This window comes from Protopterus annectens, chromosome 1.part1 (genome assembly GCF_019279795.1).
Source record: "Protopterus annectens isolate FY-2018-M chromosome 1.part1, PAN1.0, whole genome shotgun sequence".
Lineage (NCBI taxonomy): Eukaryota > Metazoa > Chordata > Ceratodontiformes > Protopteridae > Protopterus > Protopterus annectens.
The window spans coordinates 119,865,149-119,882,732 of record NC_056726.1 but is presented as its reverse complement, the minus strand read 5'-3'; the positions used below and the strand labels follow the sequence as shown (position 1 = coordinate 119,882,732).

Here is a 17,584-nt window from a genome sequence, read left to right as displayed (position 1 = left end):
AGGGCATTTATAAGCTTAGCCAGAGTGTGTTTGGCTTTCGCCACCCATTTTAAATTAATTTTGTTATGCCCATTTTCGAGGTTAGTATACTGTGCCTCTGCCTAACAGTGACACAGAAGTGATACCCGGGGTAAACCTACGATCTCCCATCCACTCATCAAGATTCCTCTTGAAGAGAGTCAATGAGGGACTCTGCCTAACCTGGAATGGGATTTTATTCCAGAGTGAAGGGAGCCTCTGGGTTATAAATCTGTCCCTCCAGCATGTCCTATTTATTTCAGTGCTGAGGTTCAAGTCTCTCGAGCGCGTAGCTAGATGGGATTTGGATTTTCTGAGGTGCAGCATGTCCATTAATTTTGGGTTGGACATGGATTTATACGTCAGGCACAGATCGCCTCTGAGCAGGTGGTATGCCACTGAGTAGAGCTGAAGTTTCTTTAACCAGGCAGCATATGGCATCTGTTTGAGCCCTTTGATCCTCTTGGTGAGGTAATTTTGGGGTCTTTCCAGTTGCTGCAGGTGTCTGGTAAGGTACATCCCAAAGGGGCATTGTACTCAATTATGGGCCTGATGAGGGATGAGTAAAGAGGCATGATGACCTCCCTGATCTAGATGTGAATCCCTTCATGATTAGGTGGGCTATATAAAATGTTCTTCTAACCACTTTGGCCACGTGGTTGTCAAATGAGAGATTGCTATCAACTTGGGTCCCCAGGTCCCTAATTACTTCTTCTGTACTTAATGGATTACCACCTATGTGGTAATTTGTGGGCACTTTGTTTTTGCCAAAGGGGATGACTATACACTTTTTGGCGTTTAGCTTGAGGCCATGGCTCTGGCACCAGTTGTCTGTTTCTATGAGGCCCTTTTGGAGGATGCCTGTGTCGGCTGGAGAGTCGATTATGGCGCCCAGTTTGCAATCATCTGTGAACTTGGTCAGTCACAGTCCTTCCATGTTGGCCTGTACCTCTGAGAAATATATACCGAACAAGAGAGGTCCCAGGACTGAACCTTGTGGGACGCCAGTTGTAACTGGTTTGGAGTCTGACATGGCTCCAGCAATTCTAACCATGTGGGTTCTGTCCTTGAGCCAGTTTGCAACCCATCTAGTGAGATAGGGGTTTATTTTTAAGCTGGTGAGCTTATCTATAATGCCCGAGTGGGTTATTGTATTGAAGGCTTTTGCGAGGTCCAGGTAGGCTGTGTGGACCACCTTCCCCTCGTCAATGGCCTTGGTGACTGTTTCAAAGAAATCGACCAGGTTTAAGAGGCATAATCTGCCCTTAACAAAGCCAAACTGGGTAGGATCCAGTGTCTGTAGGTCCCCAATATCTTTATTTATGAGGTCCATGATGATCCTTTCCATATCTTTGCAGACCAAGCTAGTCAGGCTTATGGGGCGATAGTTTCCAGGATCCGTTGAGGCACCACCTTTGTGGAGAGGGACCACTGTTGCTGTACGCCACTCTTTGGGTACATATCCTGTAGTAAGGCTGAGATTGAACAGTAGTTTTATGTTTGGGTTTAGCTCTTCTTGGAGTTCATGTAGGATGCAGCCCGGGACACCATCTGGACCCACTGATGCTGTGTTTTTTGCTTTGGAGAGGGCGGCTCTTACCTGAGCATCTGAGATGTCAGGGGGGCAGCACTCTGCTGGGATAGATATTTGCCCTTTTGGTGGGGGGGGGGAGTTTGCACTGAACCTGTCAGCTAGGATGCTGGCAATGTCTGTGGGTTTGGTGTATTTTTTGTCATTTTGGACTAATTCTGAGCATATCTGGGAATTCCCACCCAGGTTCCTAACATAACTAAAGAAAGCCTTGTGATTATCCTTAGTGTCCTGTGCAATATTTCTCTCAAAGCTGGCCTTAGACGATTTTATGAGTGCCCATAGTTTTTTGCTAATACTGATCAGAGATGCCTTCCCTTTTTGGGATTTTGCTCTATCATGTAGTAGCTTCCTCCTTCTATTGTATAGTTTGTTTATGGCTGGGATCGACCAGACAGGATGTCTGCCTTTGGAGGATTGGGTCTTGGTTTTATTTGGGATTGCAAGATCCATGCATTCCTGAAGGTGTTCATAGAATGCATTTATAAAGGATTCTGCAGTCTGGGCCATATTTTCCACAGGCCCGGGGGCTTTGAAGGATTCCACCTTGGTTTTGAGGAGTGTGAAATTTGCTTTCATAGGTCTGTACTAGGCTAATGCCCTACCGTCTTTACAAACCTAGCCATAGGATTACCCTGGCATTGTGCCATTCGACCTTAGTTCCCAGAGCTTCTGTCGAATAGAGCCACTGGAGTTATCCCTGGGGTGAACTTTCTATTACCCATCCACTCATCAAGATTCCTACCCATCCACACACATTCACTACTTCTTTCTCTTGAAGAGTTACAGCAAGGTGCTCTGCTTGACATGTATGGGAAGTCTATTCCATAGCATGGGCAGTCTCTGGATTATGAACCTGTCCCTCCAGTACATTCTGTTCATTGTGGTAATGAGGTTGAGGTCTCTGGAGCATGTGATGTGGAGGGATTGGGATTTCTTTAGATGTAGCACTTCTAACAGAGCTGGGTCAGACATGGCATTGTAAGTCAAGCAGAGATCGCCTCTAAGTAGGCGATATGAGACAGAGAATAGCCGTAGATTTTTATGTCTCTCCATATAGGACAAGTGTTTAAGGCCTAGCATCCTCTTTCTGAGGTACTTTTGCGGCCTCTCTAGTTGTTGCAGGTGTCTAGTAAGGTACAGGCCAAATGGGGCAATGCACTCGATGACTGGCCTAATGAGGGAAGAGTAGAGGGAGACAATGACCTCTTTCTTTCTGGATGCAAAACCCTTAGCAATGAGATGTGCTACATAGAAAGACTTTCTGACCACAGTGGCAATGTAGTGATAAAAAGAAAGGTTGCTGTCAACCTGTGTTCCCAGATCTCTTATAACACCTTCTGTGTTCAGTGGACTGCCATCGATGTAGTAATTCATGGGAACCGGGTTTTTCCCAAAGGGGATGACGACACATTTTTTGGCATTCAGCTTAAGGCCATGGTTCTGACATCAGTTTTTGGTCTCAGTGAGGCCATTCTGTGGGATGTCGACATCACTTGGGGAAATAACAATAGCTCCCAACTTGCAATCGTCTGTGAAATTTGTTAGCCAGAGTCCCTTTGTGTTGGCCTGGACTTCAGAGAAGTAGATACCAAACAGGAGAGGACCCAGGACTGAACCCTGTGGGACTCCACTCATGACTAGTCGGCAGTCTGACTTAGAGTCAGCTACTTTCACACTGTAGTTTCTATCTGTGAGCCAGTTTGCAACCCATCTAGTGATATAGGGGTTGACGCCTAGCTTAGTGAGTTTTTCTATGATTCCTGAGTTGGGAATGGTATCAAAGGCCTTGGCCAGATCAAGATAGGCTGTATGAACCACCTTGCCTTTATCCACAGCTCTGGTGACTGACTCAAAAAAGTCAACTAAGTTGAGCAGGCATGATCTACCCTTCACAAAACCAAACTGTGTGGGATCCAGAGTTTGGAGGGTCCCTATATCCTTGTTTATTAGTTCCATGACGATGTGTTCCATATCAAGGACTGAAACAATTCTAATTTCAAGAACTTTAATCAAACTGTGACTTAGGAATGGGGTCCATTCCAGTCATGTTATTAGAATCCCAAAATACTTTGAGAAATTAGAGAATATATATATATATATATATATATATATATATATATGTGTGTGTGTGTGTGTGTGTATGTGTGTATATGTGTGTGTGTGTGTGTCTGTGTGTGTTTGTGTGTGTATATGTGTGTGTGTGTGTGTGTGTGTGTGTGTGTGTGTGTGTGTGTGTTTGTGTGCTCGTGCATGTGCACATGCACGTGTTTACATTATTTTCTTTATTTAATTATTCTACATTTGTTTACAGGGATAGTCCGACTGGGTGTGAGACAGTTTTCAGCAGAGGCCTTGGGAGAAAAGCTACACACAGAGTGCAAACAAGTAATAACAAGGACATATTTATCAGTAAGTATCTCAGGGGTATAACGTGAACAGTGCTAAACTGGTGTGATACACTTGATACAGATTACAGTCAGAATTTACACAGCATTTTGTCAAGTAAGGAGTTCAAAGTACAGTGAGCTGGATAATTTAAGGTATTAAACAGAAGCCTAATTATAAGGTAAAGACTTCAAGCAGTCTATAAGGAGTCAGGCCTTTGAAAGCTAATAAATAACTTTCTAATGAGAACTACATATTCTATGCATGTGGTAGTAAGAAGCTGGAGATTGTTCAGGGATGTAGAAACAATGAACTGTGTAGCCAAGAAGGAGTTAGAAGAAGTGTAGTGAGAGGTAAATGTGATCTAGAGGAAGTAGTGCATGTCTATGTATGTGTGTGTGTGTGTGTGTGTGTGTGTGTGTGTGTGTGTGTGTGTGTAGATATAAACTGCAAGACAAACTCAGCCAAGCTACAGTTTTCACTGTGTGATGCATTAAACCTCCTGTAATGAAGGCCATTGGGATATCAATAAAAAGTCTGAAACATGCATGCCCACAGTTAGTGGGGTTTGGCTTTATTAGCCTGAATGTAGCCATAAAGACTTAAAATGTAAAAAAAAGTCACAGTCATGCAGAAGCCATGTGGCTGAAGTAGTTGATGTCCTTAAGGGGTCATTTATTATGCACCCCAGTTGTATCCATTATATGAGGTCTAAGGTATCACAAAGTGAAAATAACTTGGCTGAGTTTTTCTTGCAGTTTTTACTGAATGGTTTATCTGTGTGACCTTTTTACCCTTTAGGTTAGGTTTTATATATAGAAATATGTGCACACCTTCCCTTCAGGCAATTTAGATAACCAGAGTTATGAAGAAAGCCATACAACAGTGGCTGGCTATTTCTCTGCATTACAAAGTTTGTGAAAATTTTCCTAATTCAGTTTTAGTTAGATTCACTGTCATAATGCACTTCTCAATGTTCTGAAAAAAATCAAGTCTAAACTGTCCCATGGTTGAATCAGGAAGCCATGATCTAGGCTGAACATTTACTTAATGAATAACATGCACCAAGGGGGATTTTTAATTGTTATTTAGTGCTGGGCTACTCTGAAGAAAAGAAGACTACGGAGGAGAAGACTTTTGCTTCTGGGCTTCTGCAGTGTTCCAAGCTTTGGTGAGAGCAGGAGCTTCCACATGACAGCTACCTGAACTTGGGTTCCAGTGAGGGATTAGACTGCTTGATTTTCACTGGCCAGTTTCTGTGGGGGTATTGTCTGCATTTTGATTGGCCAGCTTCTACAGGTTTGGAGTTTTACAGACTTTAAATACCTGGAGGCCTGCTCAATTTACTGCAACAGCATGAGATAATCTTTTTCCTATTGGGTACCAAACAAAAGAGTCTAGCCTAAAGCAACTAAGGGAAACTCTCATCTTTGTTCAGTGTGATACATTTCTGTGACTTCTTTTTCACAACCTTGTTGTTCTAGTCTAACTGATTTTTATACTGCCTTATTTCAGACAGAGAAATCATTGCAGCTTTTGTAGTTTACTGACTTACTAACTGCAATCTCATGGAGACACTGCTGAAATGATCGCTTTTTTCTGCTGTTGTGTAATTGAGTTTAACTAGCATTGCTCTTTTGCACCTTGTTGATAATGTACTGTTGATCACTTTTGTTTGTTGGCTGTAGTGATATGAAGTTTAAATAAATCTTCGCTATTGTAAGCCTTGTTACCTTGGTACTGTTACTCCCTACTGGCATTATTTAAGGTAATACTTATTGTTGCCTGTTACCCATACTAGGTATATACTTATTATCTCATTTAGTGACTGCACTTTGGTGTTTTTGCATTTCTGCTTGTTACTGACTACTATATAACTACAGTATTTAAAGCTATTGTTCCATAGTACTTCATTAGAGAGCACAGTATTAGCTTTGCAATACTCCTTTATTACTTGGCTGTTATACTGTTACTGCACTTTAAACTACTCATTTAGATTATCTGCAGCTATTATAGTTACTGCATCTGGATCCATTGTGTTAGACAATTCATTGTTCATTGTTTTTCCTGGCTAGGTAAAGACCACATTAGCCTATGGGGGAAGCTATTTGGTTACATTTGCCGCTGTTGCTGATTGCCTGATTGATCTGACATAGTCTTGTCACTTTTACATTTCTGTTTGGGCTCACAACTACTACAGTAGTCACAGTTCATTCTTTTATCCTTTATCCATATCCTTGCTTATCACATTTTTCTAGCCCAGTCATTTATCCTGTTCTGTCAAGTTATTATCCTGTTCTATACCCCTTCATCTGCAAAAGCCAGTATGGAATGTCATTCAGTTGTTTCCCCTTCCTGTATCCAGCCTAACAGCACTAGGTATTTTGTGGCACTATAGTAACCGCCTCATAATTACCAAAAACTCCTTATCCCCACCTCACAGTGATTCAGTATGTGAGAGGTGTAAGTATTTACATTACTTGGCTACCTTCTCCTCTCAGAACACATTCAGTAAGCACAACACATATACACACAGCACAGAGCACATCCAGTAAACCATGTTATGCTGAGGTTGTTAAGAGAACATTGACTAAGACTCCCAGGCTAAAGACTAAGAAACCTGAGACATTAGTATGCAAAGCAACACACACCTTCACCGTTCACACCCACACCTAAGATGCATGCCTCTAAGAGTCATGAGGGTGGCCCTTATGGCCCACTGAAACTACATCAAACCATGGCAATGTTTTAGCAATAGGTGACTCTACTGTAAGGCTTATGGACTCTACCCACACCATTCTGGTTAAGAATAGAATGACAGCTGTCTTTCTGGAACTAGGATCTGGGACATAATGATGGGCCTTAGATGCTATGATCTGGACAAATATGATTACAACCTGACAGTTTTCTATATAGGGTTGAATGACCTTAGATGCTCTACCCAGAGGGACATGCAGAAGGATATGATTGAGCTTGCTATGCATGTGTCTGGGGCAGGGAAGACACTGGTCTTGAGTGGTATTTTGCAATCACCCAGAATGATGCCAAGATGTGAAGCCAATATAATCGGCTTTAATAATTGGCCATGTAGCTGGAGTCATTCTAGGGGGATCTAGTATGGGTCAGCTTGGGATGAGATTGCTGAAAAGCCTTCATGCTTTGCCAGTGATGGTCTGCACTTCTCTTACCAAGGCTTTTGCATTTTGGATTTTCGACACCATCCCTCACTCAGGAATCATAGATAGACTCACTAAACTAGGCATAAACCCCTATGTAATAAGATGGGTTGCCAACTGGCTCACTGATAGGACCCACACTGCGAAAGTAGCAGACTCCAAATCTGACTACTGACCATTTACAAGTGGTGACCCACAGGGATCAGTCCTAGGTCCTCTCCTGTTTGGCATCTACTTCTATGAAGTTCAAACCAACACAAAGGGACTCTGGCTAACCAAGTTCATAGATGATTGCAAACTGGGAGCCATTACTGATTCTCCAACTGATGTAGACATTCTACAAAAAGACCTCACTGACACCAATGACTGGTGCCAGAACTATGGCCTTAAGCGCAATGTCAAAAAGTGCATAGTCATTCCATTTGGGAAAACTTCAGTACCCATGAACTACCACATAGGCGGTAGTCCACTAAACACCAAAGGTGTGATAAGAGACCTGGGAACACAGGTTGACGGCAACCTCTCCTTTGATAACCACATTGCCACTGTAGTCAGAAAGTCCTTCTATGTGGCACATCTCATTACAAAAGATTTCTCATCCAGGAAGAAAGAGGTCATAATCCTTCTCTACTCATCCCTCATTAGACCTATTATAGAATACAATGCTCTATTTGGTATGTACCTCACTAGACACCTACAACAACTGGAAAGGCCACAAAAATACCTCACTAAGAGGATCTTAGGCTTTAGACACATGCCCTATACAGACAAACTCAAAAAACTCCAGCTATACTCTGTCTCTTATCACCTACTTAGAGGTGATCTCTGCTTGACCTACAAAACCATGTCTGACCCAGAGCTGCTAGATATTCTACATCTAAAGAAATCCCAATCCCTCCATGCCACATGCAACGGGGACCTTAACCTCATTACCACAATAAACAGAACATGATGGAGGGACAGGTTCCTAACCCAGAGACTTCCCATACTCTGAAACAAACTTCCCATTCACATCAAACAGAGAACTTCACTGGCCCTCTTTAAGAGAAATCTTGACAAGTGGGTGGGAAATAGGAAGTTCACCTGGGGGATCACTTCAGTGGCCTTGCTTGACAGGGGCGCTGGGATCTAACTTTGGGTGGTAGAATGCCAGAGAATCTTCTTGGGCTATGCTTATACAGGCTCCAGGGCTGTTAGCCTAATACAAATCTATGAACCTATGAACCTATCAATAAATCCTTTGCTGCCTCCATAGTGTCTTTTTACTCTGGAACACATTAATGCTGTCCCTACTCAGTGCAAAAAAAATATATATATATGCTCGAACTTGAGGATCTCCTACAATTTGAACAAATTCATATATGTGTGGTTATAGACACATGGTTTCAGAACAAAGTAAGCACTCTCTCTGTCCCTGGGCATAATGCCTATCAAGTCTACAGACCTACTTTTAAGTATCAGCATCTGTCAAGGATATAATCACCTAATAAGAGATTCACTGGGTCACTGCATTTGAACTCCTAAAAGTCCAAATCACCATAAACTAAACAAATTACCACTTCATAGCTAGCTATAGAACATCCTCTATTTCTCCTTCTGAGCATCTTAGCACATTAGCTGAAATTCCCTTTAAACCCAAGGCCTTTCTCCTAGGGGACTTCAGCTACCCACCAATAAACTGGCTGACTTATACTGCAAATGGTCAGCATGCTCTGTGTTTTCTTGACATTATAAATGCTAACTCTCTTTCACAAATAATTAACTACCTTACTAGAGGTCCAATATCCTTGATCTAGTCCTCACAAATATGGCCACTTCTTGAACATCTCCATATGTATCATCATGCCTTGTAAATTCAGATCATATTTTGGTCACCTTTTCCTTTAAAACTGGTGGTACTTCCCATATAAATAGCTCTGTATTATGGATCTTCTCAAAAGCAAACATTCTTCGATTATTTGATGACCTTGGCTCTAGATGATTGGTACTGTTGAAGTGACACCCTGGCCCCATTTGCAGAAATGGGAAAACGGGTTGTGGATGGATGGATAAATGGATGGATGTGCTGTGGTCTAGGAGAATCTTCAAGAAAGCAATCCGTAATGCACTCTAACTCAGAAAGATTCTCTTCATCTATGTTAATTTTCTTACTTCTCAAATATACATTCTTTCTTTCCAACATCATTTTCTAAGCTGACCAATAATGTTTTATCATTCTTGCAATCTTCACCTGTATAATCCCTTATTCTGATCAAGATTCTATTTTTCATCAGATCCTTCTCATTCCCCTGTAACCGGTCTAGGTCTCCTTTAAGATACTCCCGTATTCGGATCACAAATGCTTCCAGTTTTAAACAGTAAACAGGAACCATAAATTCTTTTCAATATTTCTTACACCAGGGATGTACATTTCTATTTTAAAAGGTGAATGGTCCAAGACCAATGTGTTGCCATAATGCCAACCTTACTTATCAAATAGGATTTTTCAGCTAATGTATGCTACCTGTCCATTCTTGCTGCTGTATGTGCTTTGCCAGACAAAAATGTAAACTTTAGCAGGGACCACTTTAAGCACACAATATCCTTCAATCCCAAAGTCAGCATGCGATTTCTTACATACTTCCTAAATCTTGTTATCCTTCTCCATTTCTGCCCCTTATTGACATTTCCGTTCGAACTAATTAGTTTTTAGTCCTCACTACATAACACTCCTTTTACAAAACTGTCTTGAATTAAATCGCATCTTGATTCCCTGGTAAATCCCCTTATTGCTTCAGACCTCCCTTCAAGGTCTGAGGACTGCTATACTAGATTAAAACAAAAATATTTTGCAACTAAGACATCAATTAGTTTGTCTTCCTTCTTTGTATGTTCATTAATATTGCCATGTTCTTGGCAGGCATTTAAAATATGACTAAAATGTGCCTGGGTCTATTGTTTCTTTGCCCTGCATTTTGAGCCTGTACTCTGTGGACTCAGTAAATCCTCAGAGAATCCTTTGTTATCCCAGACCATCTTGAAAGATGGTGCTGAATGAAAAAACACACATTTTTTTCCTTTCTTCCATTCTGGCACACTAATCAGCCACAATCTTTTCCTACTGAGATCTATTATTCAAATTCAGCTGTTTATCTGCAACTCAGCAACAACATGTTAGGTGTCTTAGCCATAGCTCTGTTTGCTTCAGCACTAAAAATTAATCTTTGAAGCTGTTATGCATTTCCTACTATTCTTATTATTATGAGGCATTCACTTATGATGATAGAGGCTCTACCTAATGCAAAGGGGTTTACTGAAACATGTGCTAACAATCTAGAAATATAGGATTTTAGCTGGTGAAAACTGGGAACAGTTTAAACCATCTTACTTGTTATCTATCCATAGCAGAAGTCCTCTGGAGATGGCTGTTTAGTGTCACCATTTAACCATGAAAAGCATTCTTTATAGTGAAAAAGGAACTTAGCGGTTGATTGTCTACCAGGCTCACTCAAAAATGAGAAAATAATTCCATTCAGTGCTCGCTGTTGGGGGTACCTTACTAAGCATATCATGCAACTGGAAAGGTCCCAAAGATTTTTAACTAAAAAGATCACAGGCTTAAAAGACTCAGCTACCAAGAGAGTCTGGAGGCTTTAACTCTATATTCAGTGACGTGCATACTCCTTAGTGGGGGTCTCTCCTTGGTTATAGGGCTATAAGGGACCCAGTAGTCCAAGAATTCTTATGCTTCTAAAAATTAAACAGTCCTACTAACACTGGTGTTAGGGATCTAAATCTAGTCAACAAATAAATAAGTCAAGGTAGAGAGCTAGAATTGTCATACAGTGTCTATCCCCTCTCTTGAATAACCTCCCTATCAGAGTTACATGGTTTGACACAATGTCTGCTTTTAAAAAGGAGCAGGACAATTGGATGGATATTCATAAATTCATCCCAGGTTTGGCTGTCCTGGCTCTCCTTGAAAAGAGAAGCAAGGCTTAGAGGTAGGAGGTGGCAAGTCAGTAATGGCCTTGTGACTCATTTGCCTATGAATGTATTATTTAATATTTTTGGTGCAAAATGTGAAGCTGTGATGCTTTCATATCTCATCAAAAATACTCATTGTTTATGATAATAGAATGCATTATATGAATTGACTATATAAGAAAGCAGACTGCTGACTATGCTCAGGCAAATTTTGGAGATACTTTGGTAAGAAACCCTCATTTTCCACTTGCACACTTTAACATTCCAAGAAACTCACATAAACAAATGAAAGATCTAAGTCACATGTGGAAATTGTACTTAATATGCCTTGTTTTCTTTAAAGATAAAGTAGAATACATATAAATGAAGTAATAAAACAGTGTACCTGCAAAAAGTCATTAATTTCTTCAGCAGAAAAAAGTGGTGGGTATTCCCCACATGATAAAATACTGTTGACGGCATCCAAGTAAGAGTCATCAGTGAGTTCTCTGGCCTGAAAAAAGGTAAAAGAGTTGTTCAGTGTTTTACATATGAACTGTTTTCTTTGTAGTATTTCTACTTAAATGATTCTTATATATTAGCAGATGCTAACTTTCAGATCATTATGGAAGCAAACAGCATTTTAGTATATATATTTTTTAATTTAGAAGACATGGTCCAAAACACATACACTCTGCAGTATATTATAAAAAAGTGAGCAGATGGTTTAACTAGCAGTGTGGCTTTTGGTGCTTTTATTCTGTTTGTCAATAATACAGAACAGCTGATTGTGTTTATTACTTTTTTGTTATAATTTGCTTAAACCAGAGATAGCTCATTCAACTTACTGTGAGTAAAATAGCTATAGTTTTCCCTTCCACTCCTGCTATCTGAATAGCTGTCTTTAGACTGCTGAAAAAGGTGCTTCGTTCAGACATGTCCATTGGATGGACAGGCACACCAGCTACATGAAGTACTAACTTGGCAAGTGAGCTAAGGTGACGACCAACAGAACCCACCAAGAGAATGTTCCCACTGCAAAACAAAAGCATGACGTTTTACATTACAGCTATGCTGAATGCTCTCTATCTGCACTTCATTAAAGAAAATATTTCTAGCAAATTATATCATGCATTTTATATTACTGAGAAACAGTTTTCAACTACCAGTGCTTCACATGCATGTTGAAACTGGTTTAATTACCCACTGGTTTTCTTTACAAAGAAATAAATGCAACTTCAGTTATCATTTCAAGTTACATAAAATGTCCTTATACTTATCCATGTCCAAAAACACTCTCTCTCAAAAAAAACATGAAGTAACTCAAAATTGTTGGCTTGCTAGAATAATTACAATTTTTAAGTTACATAACACATATAGTAGCTCTGGTAGTTCTGTCCATAGAACAATAAGCAAGGGGGGGGGGGCATAGGGCTGTTTCTCCAATAACAAAGTTTTCTTATTTACCTGGTGTACAAAATTGTATACCCGCAGAAAGATCTCAGAAAGTGTATTATCTAAAATGGTTTGCACCCTGTACCAGTTGTATGCTCTTCCCAGCTCCTTTGCTGATTTTGGAACAGTAACTATGCCATTTCTGAGACTCGCGGTGGTGGTGCTGCGGTAGCATTGTCGCCTCACAGTAAGACACTGTCCAGTTCGATTCTCAGCTAAGAGGGTCTTCTGCGTGGAGACATGGGTGAATGGGCGTACCTTCGTTGAAGGTTGTGCGTCAGGCCTGGCAAGCCGGTATGGAAAAATCAACTGCCAATCATTAGCGGACCAGAGTTCCGCTGTGGCGACCCCTAACCGGGAAAAGCCGAAAGACACAAACAAACAAACAAACTATGCCATTTCTGAAAGACAGGCTTTGTAACTATGGGTGCAGCAAAACACAGATGTGATTGTGTAATATGAATGCAAAAAATGGGTTATGAATACACTCTGTGAATATGAAATAAATGTCAAAGCTTATGTTCTCACTTGCAGGGGTGGCCTTAGGTGACCTGTTGCTCTGGGTAAAGAGACCTCCCCCAGTGCCCACTACCCCCCTCCCACACACATTGCCTAAATGCCTCCCTGACCCCACCCATGCTGGTCTATGCATACTATCCAGATTACTATTTTCTTGCTTTTCTCACAGTTCATCTTACTCTTCATCCCCTCCGCCACATTCATTCATTCATTCAACACATCCTAATTAGCCAAAACTGCACTCTGATAACTGTGGAGGAAATACCTTCATTAAGATGGAGATCTGAAGACCACAAGTCCTTCAAAAACCATGAGGGATCCCAGATGCTCTGAGATACATTTCAGCATTTTTTTTTAAACATCCAGTTTCATCCAATGATGGTCTGAAAAAAATCCTCATTAAGAAAAAACCCAATTGTGTTTGTTTATGGATAGGGATGAACTTTAGTCTGTTTCAAAGCAGTGGTATCCTCTGTGAGATATACCTGTTCCTCCAAACTGTTCTGTTGTTGTTGCAGAAAAGGTTTAGACCCCCTACACTGAGTATTTCTGATGCTATTTCTGATGTGCAATAAATCCATCAGTAATGGGTTGGAGGATGCCTTGTATGTCTCTTAGCATTCTTTAGGATACCGAGTATAGTGACTGGGTTTTGAGTCTATCCAGGTAGAACATATTGTTTAGTGCAAATATTCTTTTAGTAAGGTATCTCTGTGGGTTTTCTAATTATTGCTGGTGTCTGGCAGATACATGCCACAGAGAACATGTATTTCTAAGCTGTGCAATATAGAAAGTTTTTCTTACAAAAACTGACACATAGGACGTTGGGTCACTGTCCACATAAGTTCCCAAATCCTGAACAACTGGGTCAACTCTTAGGGGCATAATGTCAATGTGGTAGTTCCCCAGGATAGATGACTTCTCAAAGGATATGATAATGCATGTTTAGCATTTAGTTTCAGTGCATGATTTTTGACACCAGTTATTTATTTAGGACAGACCTTCCTGCAGGATGGTTAAGTCATTTGGGGATTCACTGACTGCTCCAAGCTTGTAGTCATTTACAGACTTAGTCAGACAGAGCCCTTTGGTATTAGCTTTTACTTCAGAGAAGTAGATGACAAACAGGAGAGCTCCTAGCACAGAACCACAGGAAACTCTATTAGTCACTGGTCTCTTTGTGGAGGTAACTTCCCATATTTTAATTTCCTGCATCCTATCTGTGAACCAGCTGGCAATCCAGTGGTAACACAGTGGGTTTATTCACAGTTTATTTAGATATTCTGCTATGCCTGAGTGGGGGATTGTGTCAAAAGCTTTAACCAGATCAAGGTATGCAGTGTGTACCATTTTACCTTCATCCATTTCTTTGGTAACCTTTTCAAAAAAGTTCACCAGGCTGAGTAAGCATGACCTGCCCAGGACAAATCCAAACTGAGATGAGTCCGGTGTTTAGAGGCCCCATATGTCCTTATTGATTAGTTCTATTATATGCCTTTTGTATTCTTTAATATAGTTATTTAGCTTCATCTGTGCTCCTTTATTGTGATTCAGTAATTTGACGAACAACAAACATACATTTATTTTTTTCCCCACTTTATAATTACACTTCATTCATCCTGATATAACTTTTCCATACTTTGTACAGTTTATCATATGTAAATGTATAATCTTTGTTATGTACTCACTGACAGGCCATGAACATGGTCCATTTGGATCAATGATGTATGCTTGTTAGCAAACTCAAATAAATAAATAAATAAAAATGCAGCAATATTTTGCATTTGGAGATGGCTGTAAATATGAATTTAACAAATTGCAGGTGTGCAAATTCTGAATGTACTGCATTCATTTGGATAAGTATGTTCAATAGTTCAGAAACACTGCTTAACCAAAGTGCCCAAGAACACAGCTTATGCATTTCAAAAGCACATTTCAACCACTGAGACATGGCTGTTACTTTGGTAGAAAGTCCTTCAGTGAAGTGAACAGAATAAGTTAACAGTCATTGGGCTCAAAACAGATTTGATAAAATCTTAAAGCTGTGCTTTTTGACTTGTCACCACTCCACTCCACTGTCTGTGTACATACAGTCAGAATTAGCTTTCCACTGTAGGCATTCCATTTAAAGAATCCGTAGTAGTAGTGCTGTTTCTTTGGCAGGGGAGGGGCGGTACTCATCTCAATAAATCCTCCGCTACCGATCTTATTTACTGCAGACAGAATTACACTATCATACTTTTTTTGGTAATGTTTAAACGGATATATGACACTTCATCTACTGTCCACCACATCAAACTTCAAAACATCAAGCAAAATTGCTGGAAGCACAAAAAAAAAAAAACATAGAAAATACATTTTTAGGAGGCAAGTCTCCCTGCACCCCCCACATCCCCTACTAATTATATATATCAACTCTGAGCTTGCACTACAATGGGGAAAGGGCAACTTTTCTACTCAAGCTAGTATTGTGCAATCAACTAATTTTCATTCAGCTGTACCATCTTTTTTCTCCATGTGATAAACACAAAATTTGATCACCTAAATGACATCCCATTAAACAGTCATTCATTCACTATGTCATACCCTTTTTATCAAAGGAGAGCTGGATCCTATGCTGACATGACACATAAGGCAGAGAAGCTAATCCTGGCTGAGTCACCATTTTATCCTCAGACATATATACACTTACTCAGCCACATAATGTAAGCACATCCATGGGCAATCTGGAGGATCATCAGTTCACCTGTGGCACGCCCTTAGAATAATGGAGGAAACTCAAATACCCAGGAAAAACCCACAGACACATAGAACGGACATGCAACTACACAGGTAATCATCTCAGCTGGAAACGGAACTTGAAAAAAAAAGTATTCAGTGCACCTATGTATTTTACCAATGGTTTTATAGGTTCATAGGTGTATAGCAGGCTAATGACCACTGGAGATTTTATAAGCCTAGCCATGCAACCCAAATGTATCCTGCATGTTATTGTACCCTAGAGGTTGTTTTAAGAAGTATGTGTTTATTATGTCATGATTTAACAGCTACCTCTGTCCAGAGACACAGGTGTCAGACCAGAGTGAATTTCCAAATTCCCATTTACTGGTCCAGGTTCTGCTTGAATGGGGTTAGGAAAGGGCTTTGCTTCCCATTGATGGGAAGCCTATTACAGAGAATGGGGATTCTCTAAGATACATATCTGTCCCTCCTACGTGTCTTATTTAAATTGCAAGAAAAGTTTAAATCCTGAGATCTAATAGTTCTGGTACTATTCATTTTGCAGATATGCAAAAGGTCCATCAGAGTGGGATAAAAGGATGCCTTGTATGCCAGGCATAAATTGCCTCTCAGTAATCTATAAGAAACAGAGTATAGAGATAGAGCTTTGCATAGGACATTTTATTTATTCCATGTAATCTTTTTGTAAGGAAGAGAGGTGAAGAAGGGAGTACAGGCAGGGTGGAATGGGTGGAGAAGAGTGTCAGGAGTGATTTGTGACAGACGGGTACCAGTAAAAGTGAAAGGGAATGTCTACAAGAGGGTAGTGAGACCAGCTATGTTATATGGGTTGGAGACTGTGGCATTGACAAAAAGGCAGGAGTCAGAGCTAGACGTGGCAGAGTTGAAGATGTTAAGATTTGCACTGGGTGTGACAAGGATGGACAGGATTAGGAATCAGTATATTAGAGGGTCAGCTCAGGTTGGATGGTTTGGAGACAAAGTCAGAGAGGCGAGATTATGTTGGTTTGGACATGTGCTGAGGAGGGATGCTTGGTATATTGGGAAAAGGATGCTAAGGATGAAGGTGCCAGGTAACAGGAAAAGAGGAAGGCCTAAGATAAGGTTTATGGATGTGGTGAGAGAGGACATGCAGGTGGTTGGTGTGACACAGCAATATGCAGAGGACAGGAAGAAATGGAAACAGATGATCTGCTGTGGCAACCCCTAACGTGAACAGCTGAAAGAGAAGAAGAATCTTTTTGTGGACATTCCATTTGTTACATGTGCTTGGTCAGGTACATACCAAAGGGTGCATTATTCTCAGTGATGAGTCTGATGAGGGCTGAGCACAGTAGCACAGTGACATCCCTGGACCTTGATGTTATGATGTTACTTATATGTTGAGTTTCACAGAATGATTTTCTTACTAGCTTAGACACATGTTGGTTGAAAGTCAGTTTACTCTCTATGTGGTTCCCCAAATTCTTGAGTACTGTTTCCACTTTTAGGGGTGTTTTTTCAATGAGGAGGTTTCCCTGGGTGTCTGACTTCCCTAAAGGTACTGTTATGCATTTCATGGCACTGAGTTTTAAGCTGTCATTTGTCTGTATTAGACCTACCTGTAAGATGCTAGTATCTTGGGGGGGTTTCTGTGACTGGTGCTAGCTTGCAGTCATCTGCAAACTAGGTAAGCCATAGGCCCTTGACATTGGCCTTGGCTTCTGAGAAATAGATGACAAAGGGGAGTGGACCCAGCACAGAGCCCTGG

General features: G+C 40.7%; 1 protein-coding gene across 1 annotated transcript in view; it reads right to left on the bottom strand.

The window, feature by feature from the left end:
• LOC122814238 (dynein axonemal heavy chain 5-like) overlaps positions 1-17,584 on the bottom strand; it is a 3,525,594-nt gene that overhangs the window by 1,264,815 nt on the left and 2,243,195 nt on the right. The window contains exons 73-74 of the mRNA XM_044086840.1: positions 11,967-12,153; positions 11,525-11,632 (exon numbers count right to left, since the gene is read on the bottom strand). Coding sequence (XP_043942775.1) covers positions 11,525-11,632; positions 11,967-12,153 — 295 coding nt within the window. The remainder of the gene's footprint in view (positions 1-11,524; positions 11,633-11,966; positions 12,154-17,584) is intronic.